The following is a 21,624-nucleotide window of genomic DNA, read 5'->3' as shown; positions in this document are numbered from 1 at the left end:
GCAATGCTGCTGTGGGCCTGGGCTCACAGGAAGTCCAGAAGATAATGGATGGATAAGGCTGATGTACATTTTAAAATAAAATAAAGGAAAGGAAAGCAGAGCTTTCGAAGCTGGAACTTAGCTGTTTCCTATGGACCATTTCAGTAGTAAGGGGGGAGAGATAGATTGTACTCAAGCCTCAGTTCCCCTGGGATCTTCCACCCTGCCTCTCCCCCCCACACCCAAAAGGCCTGAACCCAATTCCTTAAGCCCACGAGATGGCTGCAAAGGCCATTCGTTCCTTGTTTTATCGCTGGGAAGGCACTGGCACTGTGGGGTGGGCTAGTGGCTTGGGTGGGGAGGGTTAGTAAAGCAGGGTGGCTTGGATGTTTCTCCTCTTTGATGCTGTATGTAAAAGCTGATTGCAAGGAGGCATCACTGCAAGAAATGGGTGCGGCAGTGTGTGTGAGATCAGGAGTAGCAGGGAGTGGCATTGGGCTGTGTGCCTGTGCAACCAACCCCACCCTCTGCCCTGCTCCAGTTCTCTACCTAAGAGTTAGCTGCTCTTTCAGAAATGGTTCCTGAGCAAACGGTCACTTCCACTTGGACAAGGTGCTGGACCGCTTTCCCTACAAAGCAGTGCATCAAGGCAGGCTAAATAGGAGGAAGCCTGGTGACAGCCAAGAATGTCGCAGAAGGCCTGCGTATGTCCTTTCTAGTGGCCACGAAAGCAGGAGGGTCTGCACCAGGCCCTGTGTGTGTGGTGTGTTTCTGTCCTTCCCTCCCCACTCTTGGGATTCTCATCCTTAGGCTTCCTTTCCCTGCACAGTGCTGAGGAGGCGGCTGCAGCCGAGGGGTGAGTGTGGATGCCTCCCAACCCCCCCTCTCCTTTTACCCTAAGTGGCCAGCCCAGCCCCAAGGCGGCATGCTTCCCAGACAGCCCCTCGCGCAAATAGGTGGGTGGGAGGGCTCTTACCATAGTGCCAATGCTGTAGGTGGCAGCAGGGCCGATGGTGTGGTGGTAAGGATCTGCAGCTGCATAAACTCGGCCATAACTAGGAGCGAACACAGGGGGCAGCGTTAGAAACTGGGGGGTCGCAGAGTTGCCAACCCTAAATGTTAAGAAAATCATGAATCAGGCCCCGGATGTCATACATAGTTGTTGTTTTTTTAAAGTTATAATACACCTCGACAGAAATGGCAGGATTATTTTCTGAGTTGTTAGGAAACAGCCCACCACCGAGCTTTCGGTCTCCTCCATATACACTCACAGAGCACTTCAAACTCTGGACACCCTTAGAATACGCCAAGATTTGTGAGCCACGTGCAAACTGCATCTTCATTCCCACCACTCTGGTTCCTTAAGCCCGGATGAAATTCCCCCTGAACACCTTCAGAAGGTCTAAGGGAAGGAAGCCGTTACTACCGGTAGCAACCAAGGGCTGGCCACTGGGAAAGTGTTGCAAACAAGGGAAATTCTGTGCTTGGCACCAGAGGGCAGGGGAAAATACGCAAAGTCTGAAAAGAACCAAGAGCGTAAAAGAAACACACATTAAAATAGGTTGCGAGATGTGCATTCGGAAGCACCTGCTCAAGCCCAGCCCTTGCCCATCACCTGTGCTGCCTTGTTGCAATGGCAGTGGGCATACTGCGAACTGAAAGAGCTGCCCTGGCATGGACTGCTGCTCCGGTTCCACCTTGCGGACTATCTCCCGCTCTCACTGGCAGCACAACTCCCAGGCCTCTGGCCAGAATGACACATTACATGCCCAAGTTGTGTTTCCAGTCCCCTGGGCATTGCTTCTCTGGTGCAAAGTGGCAATTGCAGGGTAGGGGGCGGCGAGGTGTGCGAGACAGAAGCAAGTGCCTGGAACCCCTGTTTGGCCAGAAGTGATGAGTGTGGGAAGAATGAAACAGGTGCCTGCCCCTTCCTCAGACTTGAGAGAACAAAGGCATTGGCAGCCCAGAGAGGGAAGGAGGAGGGAGGCTAGCTAGGGAGAGGCACCCCAACTTGGGTACCTAAAAAATCTGACCAGCTCCTAGATTAGCTGTGGAGGAACCTTTGACCTGTCAGATGTTGCTGAACACTGAGTTCCAATCATCCCTGGCCACTGGCCATGCTCACTGGGGCTGATGGGAGCTGTGGCTCAGCAACATCCAGAGGGCCAAAGGTTTCCCACACTTATCCTAGATCAGGAGTGGGGAACCTCAGGGCAAAATGGTCCTCTGAAAACTCCCTGGGCTAGAAAAGGTTCCCTGACTGGATGTTGCCCTAGATGGTCAACATTAAGTCTGTGATGCTGTTCATCTGTGCTTATTAGAAAAAGGAGATGGAGGAGGAATCGGAGTGAATTACAGTGTGGCAACCTGATGGAAAAGGGGATCGAGATGAACAGAACTGGTTGTGTGTGGCACACAGGAAATAGAGGCTGAATAGCTTCCTGGCCGCCTCAGGAAAACAGGAAAGGGTGCAGGAGGATGGGGACCAGGGTCTGGATCAGATCCTTTGGCAATATTGGATCATATGAACAAGAGGAAGAAATTATAAGAGGATTTTGTGTGTGAGGAGAAGGAACAAAGAGCTTAATTCCAGGGGTTCTTAGACTAGTATTTCAAAAAGGAGAATGGAGTTGCAAGACTGATATTCAATAGCTAAAGTCTTAAAGCAGTAAAAGCTCAGGGGATTTTAAGAATGCTTAGTATTTATAGTTCAAATTACTTTGTGTGCATAATGATAACTTGGAGGTTTGGATGCTGCAATGGCTCTAAGTGGGGCTGCCCTTGGGTCTGGATTGGAGGCTTGTGGTAGGCAGATTGTGGATGGGGGCTTCTGGTCAGGGTCCTTTCCAACTCTACAATTCCATGATTCTAGAACATGTCACACCATTGTTAAAACAGCTGCTCAGGGATCACTGAGATCATACGCAGGAGTGTCTTTGGTTTCCCCCAGAGTTGGTGACAACAATGAGAAGCCTTCAGTATCATCAGCCCAGTCCTATGGAACACGCTGCCAACAGAGATTCAGCAACCGTCTTCTGTGACAACTTTTAAATGCCACTGAAAAGTTTTCTGTTCTGCCAGGCCTATGCAGGCAATTAAGAGTACACCTGTTGTACTCTGTTGATGTTAGTTCTTTAATTTTAAAGTTAACTTTCGATGATTTTATTGTTTGGTTTTATGTTTTCATATGGCTGTAAACTGCTGTGATATAGCTTTATGATACAGGGGTATATAAACACTTTTAAATAGATAAACCACCCCAGTAATTCTTGACACAGCCCTGTAAGGTAGGCCAGCATTATTACAGATGGGGAGGCTGAGATTATGTTGGGATTCGCCTAAGACCACCCTTGTGGCTTAAGTGAGATCCAGCCTGTAGCTCAGAGGGAGTGGCAGGGGTGGGGGAACCTGCCACTCCCTCTAGAGATTGCTGGGCTACAGCTCTCGTTGGCCAAGTTGGCTGGAGCTGGTGGGAGTTTGAGCCCAACAATGTCTGTAGGGACACACAGCTCCCCCTCCCCCTGCTCTAACCATTGTGCTCCAACCATTAGAACGCCTATACATTAAGTAAAATGTGGGCATTTTAAACCAAGCAGAATAACTAAACATGCATTTTCCCCTTTGTTGAGAAATAATAGATGTGGAAAACTTTATACCATAATTTATTTAAAAGTCCATTTATATTTTCCAGGAGACTCATGAGAAGGACCTGGCAAGAATCTAATAGGTTGTTTGCAGCTCTTTCCTGGGAAAACTGGATGGGTTCCCCACCCCTCACCCTTATTCTCTCTCCATGTTTTTCATCTGCATGCTTCCATGGAGGAAGAATGTCATGTTGGAGTGATCTAAAAGTAGTTACCGTTCAACCATTTCCCTGATATTCCACCGATAGACTAATTAAATGACAATCAACCTGCATTTCTAATAGAATACTAAAAGACCAAGGTAGTAAAGGGGTGAGGTGAATGTTAATCAGTGTGAATTAACAACCAGATAAATAATATTTCCTCCAGCTTTCCAGTAAGATAACCACAGCCACCTTTGTCATAATTTGGATATTAGAAGAACGAGGGGACCGTGAAGGGTTAAATACAGCTGCATTGTTACCACAGTGCTTTGCCCTGCAAGAGAGGCCACCTAACAGGCCCTGCAGAACTTGGTCATGTTCCATACAGTTGCTCCATATCCATATGAAGTTAGGCATGTCCACCAGACTAGACTAGACTAGACAAGACTAAAATAAAATATTGATTCCTATAGGTGTAAAAGGAAGGAAGCTGATTCTCATGAACAACTGGTATTGGAGGCACATTATAATAAGAGCCAGGGATCAGGTCAGATTCTAGAGTGAGTCTGGATAGTTCAGCTGGTTAGAGCCAGGTGCTGAAAATGCCAAGGTTGCAGATTTGATGGGACAGCTGCATATTCCTGCATTGCAGAGGGTTGGATTAGATGATCCTCAGGGACCCTTCCAACTCTACGATTCTATGCGCTGCTGAGCCCTGGAGTTTCCTATCCAGACAGGTCGAGCAATGGCCCTCACAGATGCAGAAGCGGGTTTGCAGAGGATGGGAACACTGCCTGCTGAAGGCAATGATGGCCCACCTTCCTCACTCCTTGGGGTGTCCTATCCAGGCCCCGTAAACTGGTGGTGCTGGTGGGGACAGCGCGGGGGCACCCTTCCTCATCCTTGTGGTCGAGGATGCTGGCTGATAACACTGGGCAGGGGAACAGGCCATGAACCGCAAGATCAGGACTAATAAACAGGTAGGGCTGCTTACCTGTCACTGTAAGCTGCTGCTGCCGCTGCCGGCTGAGCATATCTGTAGGCTGCGTAACCCCCCTGGAGCAAAGAGGAGAGACAAAAAGTTACTGCGAGGGCTGCGGTTCCTGTGCCGGCAACCAGGAAAGGAGGCATCGTGTGCCATGAGGCTGGTTCTCAGCAAAGAAGCTGGGCACCCCAGGTGCTAACCAAGCTCAGGAGGGACGCATGCAGCCACCCCACCAGACTAGCCCGACACCAGTCTCATTAGCATTCCCCGGGGATCTCACTAACATTAACCTGCAGAAATTAAACATGCTGAGGAGAGAATGTCACCTCCCTGGCGGGTGGCGGTGTTAACGAGATGTCGCCTCTGATAAATCCGTCAGTGTGCGTCTGAAATATTGCCCAGAGCACTTTAAATATGGAGGGGGAAATGCCGCTAGAAGACAGCATGCTGACACTGGACCAGCAAATAAATCCTGCCCTGGGGGGGAGCAGCTGTAGAAGGCACAGGGCCACTGGCAGGTCGAACCTGCGTGCGATCCTGAGCGCCACCCCTGTCCCAACATGCTCTGCTGTTTTGCAGCGGTCCTCCCGCAGCACGTATGCGGGGAAGCTTATTTCAAGCTATTTCCTTCACTGCCTTGCTGCTATGGGGGACTCTGCAATGGCGGGGTGGGGGTAGGGAGAGTCAATGGCACACACACCTCATAAGCAGCAACTCAGGAGCAGTGAAAAGGGATAGAGCGGATTGGGGGGTTGGTTTAAAGTTGCTGCCTTACCTCCTCTGTTTCCCAATACCCCGAGACCAAGCAGAATATCCTTTGCGCTTGCGTTGCGTTTGCAAGTACTGGCCCTGCAAATCCCCCGCCCGGTTGTCTCTCTTAACCAAGTGAGCAGGTGGGATTTGTCAAGACATGAAATATCCTTCCCAGAAGATCATGTGCCTATTTACCAGCGCGTGTGTGTTTGTGGGGGTGGGAGAGGAGTGGCGTAGCACGAGAACCAGCCGATGGGCTACTGCAGCTTGGACTGGAAAGTCAACAAACGAGAATTTCTCTCTCTCTCCCCCCCCCCCCCCCCGTAAGAGCAAATTGAGAAAGGCTGGACTTACATAAATTTCAGCACCGTAGAATCCGTCCTGGTAAACCACTCTGCAGAGGAAAAAAGCAAAATGCAACGGTGACTTATGGCTGCGTGCGAGGCACTTTGAAGTCCATTCCGTGTGACTGCACATTTGTTTCAAAGGGCAACCCTGGCTCTGGCATCAAACGGACCTCTGTGACTCTGGTTTTCAATGCTGTTAATGGCCTCTCTCTGCCTCGACGGCGGGGGAGATGCAAATGTGCTAGTCATCAAGCTGGATGGGGGCGATCTGCCTGACAGGCAAGTGGGATGACCAAGAAGGAGCAGATGCTCCTTCGGGGAATCTGGCCGCAGCCACTCAGATATGTTCCATGCTTAAGCATGCACATGGATGCTATGACTACTCATGCATAGGGAATAGAAAGAGTCTGTAAAGGATGCAGCTTCTGTGCCTACTATGGCCACCTGTCCCATCCTGCATGGCCTCTAATCATCGTCTACCTCCACCTTTGGAGGCAGCAATGCTTCTGAATAGCAGTTCCTGGAAACCGCTTGCAGGCTTCCCACAGCATCTGCTTGGCCGGGGTGAGAACAGGATGCTGTACTAGATGGGCTCTATTATGTTCCCGTCTTTCCTTGCCCAGCTGTCCCTCATGCTCCCCTAGCTGCCAAATAAATCAATAAGTAAAATCTACACTGCACAAATCAGTTTCAGACTAGAGCATACAAATAAACATTTTGCGCAAAGCACATCTGCATGAATGCAACTGGATTGCATAATTTATGATGGGCAGAGAAGTTGAGGGTTCTTGCAGGCGGGGAGGAAGTGCACAACTACACAGTGTGCTTTCCCAGCTGTGCGATGGTTGTGATATGCGAAGTGTCACATGAGTGTCTTCTATGTGGCAAGTACATGGGTTTGGCAATCACACCCACTGGACTCCTTTAGCACTATTATCTGCATAGTCACAGTATTAAAACCAAACCAAACCAAACCAAACCAAACCCTCACTTTATATATAACTGTCAGTTTCTATTTCACTACACAGAAGAGATTATACAGGGAACAACCATTTTGCACATTACTAAGGCATGCGTGTGCACCACTTTGGGCCCCGGAAGGGGGCGGAATGGGCTGATGCATGCATTGGCCTGCAATGCAACCCCTGCGCCAGTGGGAAGTTGCCTGTATTCCTCCACCTCACAACATAAAAAAATAATAATGTAAAGAGGTAAACAGGGACAAATCTTCTGAAAGAGCCAAGACAAAATGGCTACTGAAAACCTTCGGTCTTCCTGCTGAGTGTGCTAGTCAGAGTGTTACTTCTATGGCCAGCTATCCTATTCAAAGAGGCCGCCTTTCTCTAGGTGAAATGGGCAGTCAGCCAGGTGCAGGCCAGGGCTTGCCCCAAATATGGCTGGAGATGTAGTCAGGGCAGGGCAACTGAGAAGTGTTCCCCCTGAGGCTTGCTCGTGAGGAAAGAGACCAATAGCCTGTTGTCTCTGTCCAAAGAGCCCAAAGGCTCCCCCCCGCCCACCTTTCAAAGGCCCCTGTCTCTGCGGCAAATACTCACGCTCCGTAAGCGGGGATGGGCGGAGGTGGGGGAGCTGCCCGGAACGTGTTGTAGACTGTGCGCCCCCGCCCCCGTAAGTGCGCCCCCCGGTACGCTACCGCTGTTCCTGTGGCTGGGTATGGAAAGCCTGTCACTGTGGGAGAGAAAAGGAAACCCCCATGAGCACCCCAGAAGAGTCCTCTCCTTATGCCAGATGTAGCCTGCCCACCTCTGTGTGGCAGAGGAGAGATCCCCCCAGAGAGGAAGAGAGGAGCTTGCCCCTCTTCAGGTGTCCTGAGAAATATCCTCATGCGCCTGGGAGAAGGACACCTGCCTTCATCCCGCCCTTTCTTCTCTGTTATATACACACCCTCTGGGGATCTTTCTGCACCCAAAACTCCCCCCCCCCTGCTCCACTGTCTTGAGAAGAGCTCCATAGTATGACTCCTCCTCTGGCCTGTTTCACTGAGGTCCTAAGGATAGCACCCTGCCCCCAGCCCCCCCCCCTGTGTTTTGTCACAGGCACCTGTGTCAAGAACAAGCAAGCAAGGAATAGGTTTTTCTGCTCCAAGGCTTAGCAGCCTTGCCAGCTTATCTAAGGGGCAGATCTTGCCCAGGGACCTGGTCTGATCCAGACATTACCTGCATAGAACTCTGGGCCATAGACGGTGCCCACCACAGGGTTCAGTTTCCAGCCTGGGGAGGAAGAACAAGGAGACGTGAGAGCATCACCCTGGCCCATACCTGTCCTGCGCTCTCACTGCCAGCCCCACCTGTCAGAGACCTAGGTGAAAGGCCTAAGGAGCTCTGGGTCAAGCTTTCTAGCAAAAAAGAGCCAGTTTTGTCATTTGTACTCCTCCCCAGGATGTACTACAAAATCAGGCTCCACGCCTGCCCATGCCCTGACACAGCCCCCCACCCACCCCACCCCACAGAAAGCATTTTTTTAAAAGGCCTGCCAGTCTTCCAGCAATGACCAGCTCTGGCCTAGCACACCCTCTTGCCACAGCTTCACTCCATTACCATTTGTGTAGGGATTGGCTGCCTTCTTGTTTGTCATTACCCGGGCTGTGGCGTTGTTGACCTGGCGACACAAAGCACAGAGAAAGTGAGTTAGTGGCAGGCCTTGGACCAAAATATCCTCCTCCCAGGAGGGAACCTGGGACTGGAGACGCAAGGAACGTTTCAGGACTGACAAAAGCCAATTGGGGTTTGGACCAGATTCTCCAAAGAGTATGGGCTGGAAACCCTGCCTGCATATGCCAGGTCTGGCAATGCCCCGATTTCCTTATCTTAGGTGTACAGCCTTTTGGAGCACGCAGGCTTCAGATGTGTTGAGTGGGAAGTTGAATTTGGAGCTTTCAAAGGAAACGTTCCTGAACCTCTCCATTCCCAGCATAATGTTCAACACCCAGCATGCAGGGAGGGCCCTGCCCAGACTTCATGCACAGTGGGAGATCCATTCACCGCACAGGCTTGTGAAGATGCAAAGGAACCACACAGGGGCAGGAGCTCCAGAAAACAATGGCGTCAACACCAGCTCAGCACCGCCTGTCCTCCTTTGACCACAGCCCTGGCGAACTCGAGCAACATTATTCTGCAAGAAGCATCTTATATGGCACAACACTTTGTGCCTCAGTGTGATCAAGAAGGGTCCACCAGGGCGAAACCAAAGGCCTTGCTCCATCTCACCTCCTAACTCACTGACACTGAGGCTGCCCATCATGTAACATTTTGAAGAAAACAACCAGAACCACAACTAAGAAGGAAGCCAATAGCAATACGACTACCCTTTAGGGACTAGGCGTCGCAAGTGGTTCAATCTGGCTGGCGCCTGGGAGGTTGGGGGATTTGGCAGTATCATGCTTGCCCTCCCTCCAGCTATTCCCTGGCAGATCCCAGCAGACTCCTGCTGGAGAAGGTCTGCCCTCCCCTCCCTCTTTTGCTCTGTGCCCCATCCCTCCCCACCACCTACGGGAGATCAACAGCACAGGGCATGCAACATCCACTCGCCCCGCCTGTGTGTGTCCTGGGAGGCCAGAGGTAGAAATGGTTAGAGAAGAAAGGGGTGTCTGTGTGTGCGCATGTGGGGAGCAAGTGTGACTCCTAACGCCCCGACGCAGAGCAGGCAGTGCACATGTTCGCACCTCGATCTTGCGTCCCTCTACGATGGTGCCATTCAGCTTCTCCCGTGCCCGATCGGCATCTGCACTAGTTTCAAAAGTTACAAACCCAAAACCCTGTGAGTGGGGGAGAGAAAGGGAAATGGAGAGAGAAAGAGAAAGAGGGGGATTTGGGAGGGAGGGTGGAAGAGGAGTAGGAGGAAGAGAATGAGAAGGGTGGGGAACGGGGTGGGTGGGACAGGACAGAGAGAGGGGGGTGAGTAAGGAGCAGTAGAGAGAAGAATCCCCCAGGGCCTGGGAGAAGAGGCAGGATGTGAACTTCCCAAGAGACCCCCCCCAAGGGCCGAGGGGGGGGGAGGGACAAAGCAAGGAGAAGGGGAGGGGGTAAGGCTCAAGAGGAATAAGGACAGGCGCCAGCTTCCCAATAGGCCAAAATTGCAGGGCAAGACGTAGCAGAGTGCATTGCGGCTGCCTCATGGGAAGAGTGAGTGAGGTGTTCTGGACTGAGCTACTGGTACTTGCAATCCATTCCACCTAGAGAGGCATTATATTACTGGAGATCCGTTACAGTATATTCATTCACTTTCTGAATGTCTGACGGAAACTGTGGGAAGTCCTCATTCTTTGACCAGGACCAAAGGCCAAACCAGACAGTGACATGGGAATCTGGGACTAGGGGGATCTCCTAACACCTTTTCCAAAGTTTAAATGCAACCTGGGGTGTGGATAAAAGATGAGGTGGTGATTGGGAGGGTTTTAGCCCTTTCCCTGTCATTGCAATTTCCCATTTGGAATACTCCCCCCCCAAAAAAAACCTTGCCATTAGCTACTTTTGGGAAATGGGGGAAACATAGGCACCTAGGTTATACATGCCCACACCTACTGCTACCCCCCTGCCCCAAAAGCTAATATAAGTTTTGTGGCAGGGCGAGGGGTGAGGTGGGGATTTGAATCAGGAAGACATTGTAGGGAGAAAGGAATACTAGTTGTTGGGAATCACAGGTGGAAGTGCTGTTGCACTCAGGGTCTGCTTGAGGGCTTCCCTTGGACACCGGGATAGCCACTGTGAGAACAAAATGCTGGACAACGTGGGCTTTTGGCCTGATTCATCTTACGTTCTTACAGGTTAAACATCCCCTTTTCCCAGTGCCATGCTCCTGATCCAATTCCCCACCCACACTGTGACATACACCAATGAGAAATTAAGCTATGAAAAAGACACAATCTGATTTGACCCCAAAAGTCCAATATTGAACCTGATGAAACGGGCCTAGGAAAACTCAGCAAATGTGTTATTTAGCAGCTGGGAGAAATTTCAAATCCTGTCAAACTAAATGTCCTCCTGGAAACAAAATGCAAACTACGTTATTAAGTATTTTGGCATCTATTTCTGAAAAAGACCCATGCTCAACTCTATCTCCTCCAAAACCTTTGCAACAACTTGCCTTATGTAAAACATTTCTCCCCTCTTTTAATTTGAGTGATTTCCAGTTTCACCATGAGAGGGTGTTCTTTTCCTGCAATTAAGTTGCCTTAGCTATAAGGTTTGCAGCTCCTAGTTTTATCACCTTTCCAACCTTACTCTCTCTGTAGCTTGCTTCAGAGTTAGAATCTGAAGAATGCACAAACCTGATATGTGGAGTATCTTCATTCAGCATATTCACTTTTAGGGTGAAAGTTAAAACACCAAACTTTGATTCTAAGTCAATGGCTGTAGGGTTTTAGGGGGCGGGTGGGAGAGAGGGGTGATTAGAAACTAGGTAGACAACTTGAGGCACAGAGGGGAAGCTGGAAGGGGCAAGAGGGCAGTCTGGACCCTGGGAAGGCGCACCGACACTGATGTTTGGGTTGCACCAGACACCAACATGCTGAACCCACCTTGGAGCCACGCTCATTGAAAATGATCTCAACATCCAGGATCTTTCCAAATTGCTGCAGAACAAAACAAAAACAAAAGCAAATAAGGGATGGAAGGTAAAAATAGGAGTAATCATTCCCTGTCCACTCCATCTTAGCATGTCTGCTTTCATTTACTCATTTATTAAATTTAAATACCACCCTTCACCTGAAGACGACACAGGGCGGTTTACAGTACAAACCCACAAAAATCCGTACAGTGATACCTCTGGTTGTGAGCAGGATCCTGAAAAGGTCGCATCCTGAGTGCTGCGTCTGTGCAGGCGCGTGACGTAATTCATCACTTCTGCGCAAAGCGCGATTTAGCACTTCTGCGCATGCACGCAGGTCACGGACGTGCCAAACCCGGAAGTAACCCGTTCTGGGACTTCTGGGTTTGGCGCGTCCGTATCCCGAAAAGACGCATCCTGAAGCGGACGTAACATGAGGTATGACTGTAATGTAATAACAAGTAACCAGTAACCAATAACCAGTAACCAATAAAAACAACCCTGTGGCTATTTAAAAGGCCATAGACAATTTAATTAGTCCAAGGCCTGGGAGAACAGAAATGTTTCATATGGTGGGGGTGGAGGCGGTCCTTGAGGTATTGCAGTCCTGAGCCTTTTAAGCTGTCCGTTTACTCAAAAAGGGGCACTGTGTCCTGGTAACCTCTGGAATCTGGGGAGTATTGTACTGGAATCTGGGGAGAATTGTACTGGCAACTGAATCCACCACGGGTGACATGAAAGCATCCTACACAACTGAAATAGCAAGCTTGCTTGTGGGAAGGGAGGGGCATAGAAATGTTCATGATGTAACAGAGTGGAATAACTGGGGGGGGGGGGCTCCAGGGAGTGCTGTTGCTGTTCCCCAGCATCTGCCACCTGAGGTCATTGCCACACTCTGTCTAATGGTAGAGATGGCCCTGACCCTATCCGGGTATATCAGGGATTGAACCCGGAACCTTTTGCATTCAAAGAATATGCTCTGTCCTTTCCTTTGGTAACAACATTTGATCCCACCAATTAAGGATGTTGTAAAATTCCAGTGGCATAGGAAGTGGAAATTGCTGCAGTTTGCATGCTTGTCTGTGGTCAGCAACAGAGATCAGTCAAGCAAATAGTCAATACTCTTTCACAATGTCATTGGTTTTCTTAAGTCCGCAGACTTACAAAATGTAGCTGATTTTTTTTATTGCTTCTGACGTATCCTTTACGTTGAAACAAATGTAGGTAACTTACATAATTTATGCTAAAAAGTGGACGGCAAGGTGAATAACGTATTTGGCAGGAACCAAACTGCAGTGGAACAGAAACAGTGATGCCCGCGACAGGGCAGGATCAAAATGGCAGCACTGGCTCTGCCTGTAGCAGGTACTCAGAGCTCTCCGGGGACACTTGTCAGCATGCTTAGCGAAAGAGGTTGTGCGGGCAGTGAGAGGAATGGACTCACCCCAAACATTTGCCGCAGGTCAGGGTCCCGGAAGCGGAAAGGGATGTTGGAAACGTGTAACCGTTTGGGCTGCTGCTTGTCAGAACCACACTCTGGCGGGTGTAGCGTCTGGTTGTCTGTCTGTGCCGCTTCATCTGTGTGCTGGGGGTGAAGGGGAAAATTAAAGAGAGATTCCACTGTGATCTCACCACTGTTTTGTGCTTGCTGAAGACCATCACTGCTCCTTGCAAAAGCTGGTTGCAGATATATGGGCCACCTGCAAGAGTGCTAAGTGTTGGGAGTTAGGATTTGCACGTGGCCATTGGGTTTTGAGTACAGTACGTGGTGATATGAACTCACGGTGATGGACGGGGAGAGGGTGCAGCTGCAAACCTTTAACAGCATACAGAGATCATTGGAGATATGGAGATAGTTAAGATTGTGAGCTGCTCATCCCTCACCATTCACAAATTCCCTATCTGGCTACAGGCCTTAACCCCAACTGCAGAATGGGAATAATGACACTGGCTTACCTTAGAGGGTGTTCTTAGGCATTCTGATCATTATTACATTTGTGTTCATGAGAGAGCAGGATAAAGATTGGTGCCGCCACAACGGTGGGCAGGGACAAACAAAGCGGTCCTGGCTTGACCCCTCTGGGCTTGCATGTGGGTCTGCATGTGTGCAGCCATGTGGGGAGGCAGAGCTCACTCTCCTCGCTGTGCGGTGGCAAGGAGCCAGCCTGGCACTCAGGGACGGAGGAATGGCTGGGAACTGCTCACTCAGCGCTTCCTCACTGAGCTGCATTACAACCACATCATTGGCACGATGGGATTGGCAAGCAGCCAAGCAGGTAGATTACAAGTGATTAGGGACACAAGGGGAGCCAGGAAACTTAAGCACTGAGCCACAAATGCCCACGGGGCAGCAGGGGCACCGGCATTGCCTCTGTGAACTTGCCTCCTGCTGCACAAGCCCTCGGCTCTATTTCAGGCCCCATTCACCACCCCTTGCTGTCTCTTATCCCAGATAAGCCAGGAGAAGGGTGAGGGGTTTTGATCTGCTGCTTCAGCCTACCTGCTTGCCCATAATGCCGCCCCTCGGTCTTGAACCAGGACGTTTGCACATGGACTGCAGAGCAACCTGGCTCCATACTTGCATCCTTGCAGATAGAACCACCCTCCTCCTTCCCTACCTGACTGCAGGCTTCCTTGAACTGGCCTGAAAACCTACTCTGCAGGTCCTCTCTGGGCCAGGGCTGGTTCCCTTTCACGGGTTCTCTTTCAAGCACGGAGTGTCTTACCGGTACTGTTTGTGTGCCCGCTATGGATTGCGTGCTGGCGTCGGTGCCCGGCTGTTCGGTGTGGCTCTGTGCTGGCGTGTAGAGAGTCAAGGCATGCTCAGGTACCGTGCTCTGCCCCGAGTAGTCCTGTGCTGGGTGTGGGTGTGGTGGAGGAGCGTACTCTGCAGGGATGCCATTCTGCGGGGGTGGTGGGTATGTGGCTGGGGGGTAGGGCTGGGCCATTGCGTCAGGCGGAGCCGTGGCGTCCTGGTTGCCCTGCAGAGACATAATAATGAGAGAAACGTGTTGACTCATTGCCTGGAGCTTCATGAGGGTCCACGAGCGTTTTCTATCCATGGTCCCCTCTTCCCCTCCCAAATGGCTGATACAAGTCCATCCAATGACTCGCTGGAGTTGCAGCAATCTTCCCCTCGGTGCAAGGCTGTAATTGAAGGTGTCTCCTACATGCCAGTCAGTGATGTGTTGAACCAATAAATAAAGAAATCCAAATTCTGCATCATGAAGATGGGGGGTGGGTGGGTGGGGAAGGGAGTGATGCAAATTGTTAACATCTGCAGGTGTGCACAAATGTATCCTTGCTTTCAGTTAATTTAATTGAAAGTTTGTGACACTGGGAGAATTAAAAGGAGAAATGTGCATGACAACTGAAGGGAGGTTACAGGTAGGTAGCCGTGTTGGTCTGGGTCGAAGTAAAATGAAAAAATTCCTTCAGTAGCACCTTAAAGACCAACTAAGTTTTTATTTTGGTATACCAAAATAAAAACTTAGTTGGTCTTTAAGGTGCTACTGAAGGATTTTTTTCATTTAACTGAAGGGAGGTCAGGTATTTTATAACCTTCTTGTTAGATGACCCGTTTTGTATGCCTCTTTATTTTAATGTAGTCTCCTTTGATTTTGTTGTTATGTTCATAGAATAATTGTACCGTAGAATCATAGAATTGTGGAGTTGGAAGGGACCACGAGGTCATCTAGTTCAACCTTCTACAGTGCAGGAATCTTTTTGCCCAAAGTGGGACTCGAACCCACAACCTTGAGAATAAGAGTCTCATGCTCTATTAACTGAGCTCTTTGCTTTAAGTTGAGGTTCAGTACACTACATCAATATATTTTCTTATGAGTTTATGGAACAGAAATGAGGCAACAACAACAACAAGGGTTGGGAAGCAAAGTTAAAAAGTTGTAAACTACAAATAATGGTAAAGGTAAAGGGACGCCTGACCATTAGGTCCAGTCGTGACCGACTCTGGGGTTGTGGCGCTCATCTTGCGTTATTGGCTGAAGGAGCCGGCGTACAGCTTCCAGGTCATGTGGCCAACATGACAAAGCCGCTTCTGGCGAACCAGAGCAGTGCATGGGAACGCAGTTTACCTTCCGCTTGGAGCGGTACCTATTTATCTACTTGCACTTTGGTGTGCTTTCGAACTGCTAGGTTGGCAGGAGCTGGGACCGAGCAACAGGAGCTCACCCCATCGCGGGGATTCGAACCACCGACCTTCTGATCAGCAAGCCCTAGGCTCTGTGATTTAACCAAGCTACTCGCTAATCCAGGGTGGGAAATCTATGACTCCCATCATACCTAATCTCTGGCCATGATGGCTGCAGCTGATGGGGCCCAATGTCTAGGGGCCCACAGGTTCCTCACCCTTGTCCTAATTCTTATAATGCCTGCCAAGCTACTCCCTGACACTGAGGAGGTTTTCTCTCTCTCTATGGTTTACTTTCTAAGCTTAGGCTAGAAACCTCCAAATTTCTAAAAACAATAGCTGATCGAAACTAGATTCCAGGTTTTCTACGTTTGTTCAGCTATGCTGCAAACACAAGAAGACATGGATACCTGGCCATGGAGTGCCACTAGATTTTGCCCACATGCTTCCTTCTGGCATTTCAGTTTCCCGGAATATATAAATATTTATATGTGTGGGTGTGTAGATAGATAGATAGATAGATAGATAGATAGATAGATAGATAGATAGATAGATGCACATATGTATATGGGTAATTGTGTCATACACACATATATATGGATAATTGTGAGAAACAATATTTGCTTCCTTGTATTAACAACTCTCTTGGCCAAAGTGCAGCCATCTTTTGACACGTTAAGCCTGCAAGATTCAAAGGTTATGCTTCAAAACTGAGGCTCTCAAGTGCATCCATGTGTACACATAACCATTGGACCATGATGCCAGCTAGTTCCGTATGTGTTCTGGCAGGCAGAATGGCACAGGAAAATGTGTACATTTCAGCTGTCTCCCCTCTCCAAGCCTCCAGAAGGAATCAAAACTACAAGCCAGATGTCAAAATCGCTAGATTTGCGATGTCACTATTGTGGGATGTTAGCATCCAGAATGCATATGTAAAGGGTTAATTGCAAGAGCTGTAGAACTCCATGACCTTCATACACTCTGCGGCAATTATGGCAGTTGGTACAGTTATGGCAGTTGGTTGAATCATTTGAACAGTTAGAGCAGGTGTTGTGCTGCTGTCTACCTCAGAGTATCAGTCAGCCTGTAAATGTTAGTCAGTCTTAGATAAAAATCTACATAAGATGTTTCAGCGACTTAAGTATCACCTACCTGCATTGTATATATTTAGCCAGCAACGACAAGTACACTAAATAAAAGTTATTTGTTCTTTAAACTTTAAAAGAGAGTGCCTTGCGTAGTTTTTATAGTGGGGGGGGGGGATGAAAGTGTCAAATGACCCAGGGCTGCCTTCTGATTACCCCGCAAATGGGAACTCAAGTCTAATTCCCACTACTATTGTTGTAAGCCAAAAATGGCTTATCTTCTGAGTTAGCCAATAAAACTCAGAGACAAGAGGAGTTAGGAGTCCATTATGTTTATTGCAAAGCAATAAGGTTCCAGTCGAATCTTTTCGGAATACTGGAACCCCGCCCAAAGGTCGGGCAGGAATTTATAACATTTCAGACAAAGGATTTTGATTTAACCAATCACATAAAACATTACATCATTTAATATTTTAATATTCATCATCATCTCATTTCATATTCAATACGTATGTCATTACCTAATCTAATACGCATGCGCAATAAGCGTTGCTAACTAAACTTTGATTCTTACTGTGATCTGTTACATATTGTTAGTTTGCATGTATGGGAACCTGTGTTACGTGTGGATGTAACAATATGTTCTAGTTTATGAATTGCTTCTTTGTGATTTACGTATTAGCTGACCTTCTATCCCAGTAGGGACGGCTTCTTGCTGAATCATCAGTTTCTTTAAAGCAACAGGTTACCATAATTCACTATTATAAGCATATTCCAGGATTTATAGGGAATTGCATTATCACCTTAATTGGGGCCCTTTGGGGCCCTGCTACACTATCACACCTGAAATGGACCTGAAAACCACACCTGAAAAGGATCTGGGTTTCCCCCCCCCCCCCAAGACAGTACAAGCAACAAGCAAATCATACCTGCTTGGATCAGTCTGCCAGATACTGAGTCAAAAGTGGAGAGGGGGGAAAGAATGACTTACAAATGGACAGGCAACTTACGGTTGCTTCCATGCCAGAGCCCTTTAGCACTGCTTTTCTGTAATTCATTGGAAGTAGAATTAAAACAGAGGTTCCACACAGCACTTAATACAGCATTATATTATCAGCAATGCCCTTCTTCACAGTCTATTCCACCGCCATAATGTTTATAATGATACTAAGTCCTGCACATGGCTGGGGGGTTAGTGATGAAGAGCCTCCCTTAATTGCTCCAGCGTCTGTTACTATACTGAGAAATACGTGGGTGTGACTGGCTCCTACATCAAGGGTGGGGAACCCCAGGACTGGGGAACAAATGAGAAGAAGAAGAAGAAGAAGAAGAAGAAGAAGAAGAAGAAGAAGAAGAAGAAGAAGAAGAAGAAGAAGAAGAAGAAGAGAAGGAGTTTGGACTTGATATCCCGCTTTATCACTACCTTAAGGAGTCTCAAAGTGGCTAACAATCTCCTTTCCCTTCCTCCCCCACAACTAACACTCTGTGAGGTGAGTGAGGCTGAGAGACTTCAGAGAAGTGTGACTAGCCCAAGATCACCCAGCATCTACATGTGGAGGAGCAGGAAATTGAACCCGGTTCACCAGATTAGGAGTCCACCACTCTTAATCACTACACCATGCTGGCTCCACTACACCATGAGGGCTTCCAGGGCTCTATCCAGCCCTCGGGTCTCTACCTAGGCCCCTCCCCATCCCCCAGGTCACATAACTCACTAGCCCTACTCCTTTCTCAAGTACTTTTGCCTGGCTGGAAGATTATCCATAAGGATGTGCAGCCCTCAAAGGAAAGCAGCCTCCAACAATGCCTTAGATCCATAGCAGGAAATTTGACATGGCAGGTGGAAAGGAATGGCCAACACAGGATGGTTAAAGCTTGCAGAGATGTCTCCTATATACTCCCACTTGACCTTTCTCAGGGACAGAGAAGAAAGGATAAGTAAAATTGTCCATCATTTGGAGAAGAGGTGGTTCCTCACTCAAACATACCAGGTTCTGGTTGGCACAGGTACACACACAGCCACAATGTCACTTCACTGATTTCAGAGTTGCAAGCTATGGCAGCAGTAGGGACCAGTCAGGGACTGGTTGGATGCAGAAGAATGGTGGGAGGAACCAGCTGGGGAACCCCCAAGGAAAGAAGGCTCAGAACCTGGGTATTGGTAGTGGTGCAACAATGAATGGTCAGAAGGAGAAGAGGGAGAAGACTGGGAAGAGGTGGTGTTGGGAGCTGAAGAGGTAACAGTGCTTAGTGAGTGGGGAGAGTCTGTGGCAAAGAGAAGTCCAGAATCAGAAGCTGAAGAAGAGGACAGAGGCAGAGATGGGTTAGGCTTGTGAAGAGGCATGGGTGTCTCTCTCTCCTGCTATGACAAGCTCCCCTCCCCCTTGGTCTCCCAGAACCAGGAGAGGCATGAAACAGGAGGTTCAAAGGCAAGCACATAGGGACAGTCTCTGATTGCTTGGAAGAAACCCTGGAGAGGTGGAGACTTGGGTGACTGTGGGGAGGTGGGAACCTTTAGTCTTAGCAACTGCTTCAAGGGAGCAAGACCTGATGGAGATGAGTTGCTGTGCTCATTAGGCCTGACACTCCTGTGTAGATCTTATTTTGCTAATAAAGTGTTAACTCACTTGGCGTAATTTACTGCTGCTTGCTCTTGTCAGGATCCTCTGCTCCTCCTGGACCTGGTTAACATGGCAGGCCTCCGTATTTGGCTCACAAGGCCATATCAGCCAAGCCCCTCCCATCTGCCTGACAACATATGGCATTGGGGTGGTGGTGGTGGGCAGGTAAAGATGTAGCTGAGCCCAAAGACAGCTTGCAGGCATTGCCTGTCAGGAGATGGGCAGCACCTGCAAAGCACTGTGCACACCATTTTGCAACACCCAATGAGGAGCTGATCATCTACATTTTGCAGTCTGCTCCTTGGCCTGCATAATTTGATTTCATTGTGACATCTGGTGACTGACAGGTGGGCAGCTCTGCCCATCTATCAAACATGGCCCGCCAGACAGATCCAGCTGCCCACAGCTGCTATTCATGTGGAAGCAGCATGAAACACCTTCTGCCTTGTAGCTGTGCCACATTGCAGCCACAAAGTGTCCACCAGCTCGCTACTGAATCTCCCACACTGCGTGCAAGGTCAGCTTCCATGCCATGCCAACCATTAGGTGATCCTAAAAAATGTCTGGAGAATGGTGTGATTACATTGTCCATGCAAAGGGAGCAACCCACACAATGAAGTGGTCTACGCAATTGCCATGTTCAGCAGCTACTAATGCTACCATACACACAAACACTCCTCCTAGACACAATTGTGCACAGAGTTCTCCTCTCTCCCTTGCTCAAAAACACACAGTTTCACATCTCACTGCTCTCTTCTCCCCCGCCTCCCATCCGACACCACGTCCCCTGCCTTGTGCTGACAAACAGCCACAAGCCCCTCTGCTAGGAGCCCAAGTTCTGCTCTCAGATGCTTTATAGCCCTCACACAGCAGTGCCTCTCTCTCTCTCTCTCTCCGTTTCTCTCTCCCGGGATGAAATACATCTGCAGCTCCTGGAGCCGAGACAGGCTCTTTAATTGTGTGTGTGGTTAATTTATGACAAGGCAAGATCACAGTGGGACAGGCTTGGACAGGCAAGCTTTCCTTGCTTGAACAGAGAAACCTTTCCACCCCATGCCCTGTGTCTCAAGGCTGCCCTGTTCCTAACCACACCAAGGGATGCTGCAAGGCCCTCTTCACCTGGGACATGGTGGCTGGCACAAAAAGCACACAGGGAACAACCATTTTTCAATCAGCAAATTACTCAAGGGTTACTCTGCTTCTTCCTGCACCAAGTTGGCACTCAATCATCCTGGGGGAATGGGGAGAAAGGGAGACATGCATCTGTTTTACTGGTACTACAGCATCTTAGGACATATCATGCCAAACACGTTGTTTACTGGAGAGGAAACAGGCAATTGGGCTCAAGCTGTTACAGAAAGTCGAGTGATCAGACCCAGGGATCTCGGGATCCTGAGTTAGGAGTCTCTCTTGGGGCAAAAATGGGTTATAGAAATTTTCTTCACAATGTGTGTATGTGTGTGGAAGTCCTTGTCATGGTCTGGGATTCTGACCCACCTCAGAGTCAAATGAGAACTCTGACCTGGATGATTAGGCCCCTAAAGCTCTCCATTAGGCAGTTTCCAACGAGGCTTCTGCAGAGGAGGAACCCTAACAGATAGGCCTCCACCCCCTGGTTCCAAAGAAGGCAGGTCTGCCCCTTCTTCAGATGACTCCCGACACTTGAACTACCAGCAGTTCACAATGACTCTCCTTCTCTACTTCTGGGACCAGAAGAGATTCTCCAGCCACACAGGAGTGCACAACTGTATGACAGGACACAATCTCTTTTAACTCCAAGCAGATTCCATCCAAGGAGGCAAGGCTTCACACAGGCCTTACCCTCAATTACTGGCCAGTGCTGGAGCAACACTCCCATCTTCACAATGAGTCCAAGTTCCATCCTCATTAGGTCTACTGGAAGCTCTCCATGGTTCTGATTCTTAGCATTTCTAACACATCTCACCACACCTGACAATGGACTCCGGCTGAAGACAGGATACTAAATTATGCTTAAGAAACCTACCCTGCCAAATGTGGCACCCTCTAGTTGAGGAGGTTAAGTTTTGCATGCACTTGCTTGCCCTATTTTGGCAACAGAAATTATGCATCTTGGGCTAATTTGCATAGCATGCTTGATTTGTGCATGTAATACACTTTGCATAGATGCATAAGCAGAAGGAATACTTAGAATGTTTCTTTTCTTTTTGAAAAAGCTCAGTTGGAAAAGTACTGAGTGACAGTGATGGTTATGAATCTATGATCATGTTTGTGCTACAATCCAATTTCTGGTGTGTAAATGGCATTGCGACTGTGAGAAATGGAGTCCTATGAACGCACCAGGTGCTTTGTTTCCCAGACATAGTAGTTGGGCAC

At 48.9% G+C, this 21,624-nt stretch overlaps 1 protein-coding gene across 7 annotated transcripts in view; it reads right to left on the bottom strand.

Annotated features, from left to right (window-relative positions):
• RBFOX3 (RNA binding fox-1 homolog 3) overlaps positions 1 to 21,624 on the bottom strand; it is a 349,017-nt gene that overhangs the window by 2,851 nt on the left and 324,542 nt on the right. For 6 of the 7 annotated variants that reach the window (XM_088661492.1, XM_088661493.1, XM_088661494.1 and 3 more), the window contains 10 exons: positions 14,140 to 14,394; positions 12,858 to 12,998; positions 11,385 to 11,438; positions 9,531 to 9,623; positions 8,407 to 8,467; positions 8,026 to 8,079; positions 7,405 to 7,537; positions 5,859 to 5,898; positions 4,761 to 4,822; positions 956 to 1,034 (listed from right to left, as the gene is read on the bottom strand). In XM_088661492.1, coding sequence (XP_088517618.1) covers positions 956 to 1,034; positions 4,761 to 4,822; positions 5,859 to 5,898; positions 7,405 to 7,537; positions 8,026 to 8,079; positions 8,407 to 8,467; positions 9,531 to 9,623; positions 11,385 to 11,438; positions 12,858 to 12,998; positions 14,140 to 14,361 — 939 coding nt within the window. In that variant the 5' untranslated portion in view covers positions 14,362 to 14,394. The remainder of the gene's footprint in view (positions 1 to 955; positions 1,035 to 4,760; positions 4,823 to 5,858; positions 5,899 to 7,404; positions 7,538 to 8,025; positions 8,080 to 8,406; positions 8,468 to 9,530; positions 9,624 to 11,384; positions 11,439 to 12,857; positions 12,999 to 14,139; positions 14,395 to 21,624) is intronic. The other variant, XM_088661491.1, reaches the window with a different exon arrangement.

This window comes from Zootoca vivipara, chromosome 2, assembly GCF_965207765.1.
Source record: "Zootoca vivipara chromosome 2, rZooViv2.hap1.1, whole genome shotgun sequence".
NCBI lineage: Eukaryota > Metazoa > Chordata > Lepidosauria > Squamata > Lacertidae > Zootoca > Zootoca vivipara.
This window is presented reverse-complemented; position numbering and strand designations above follow the sequence as displayed.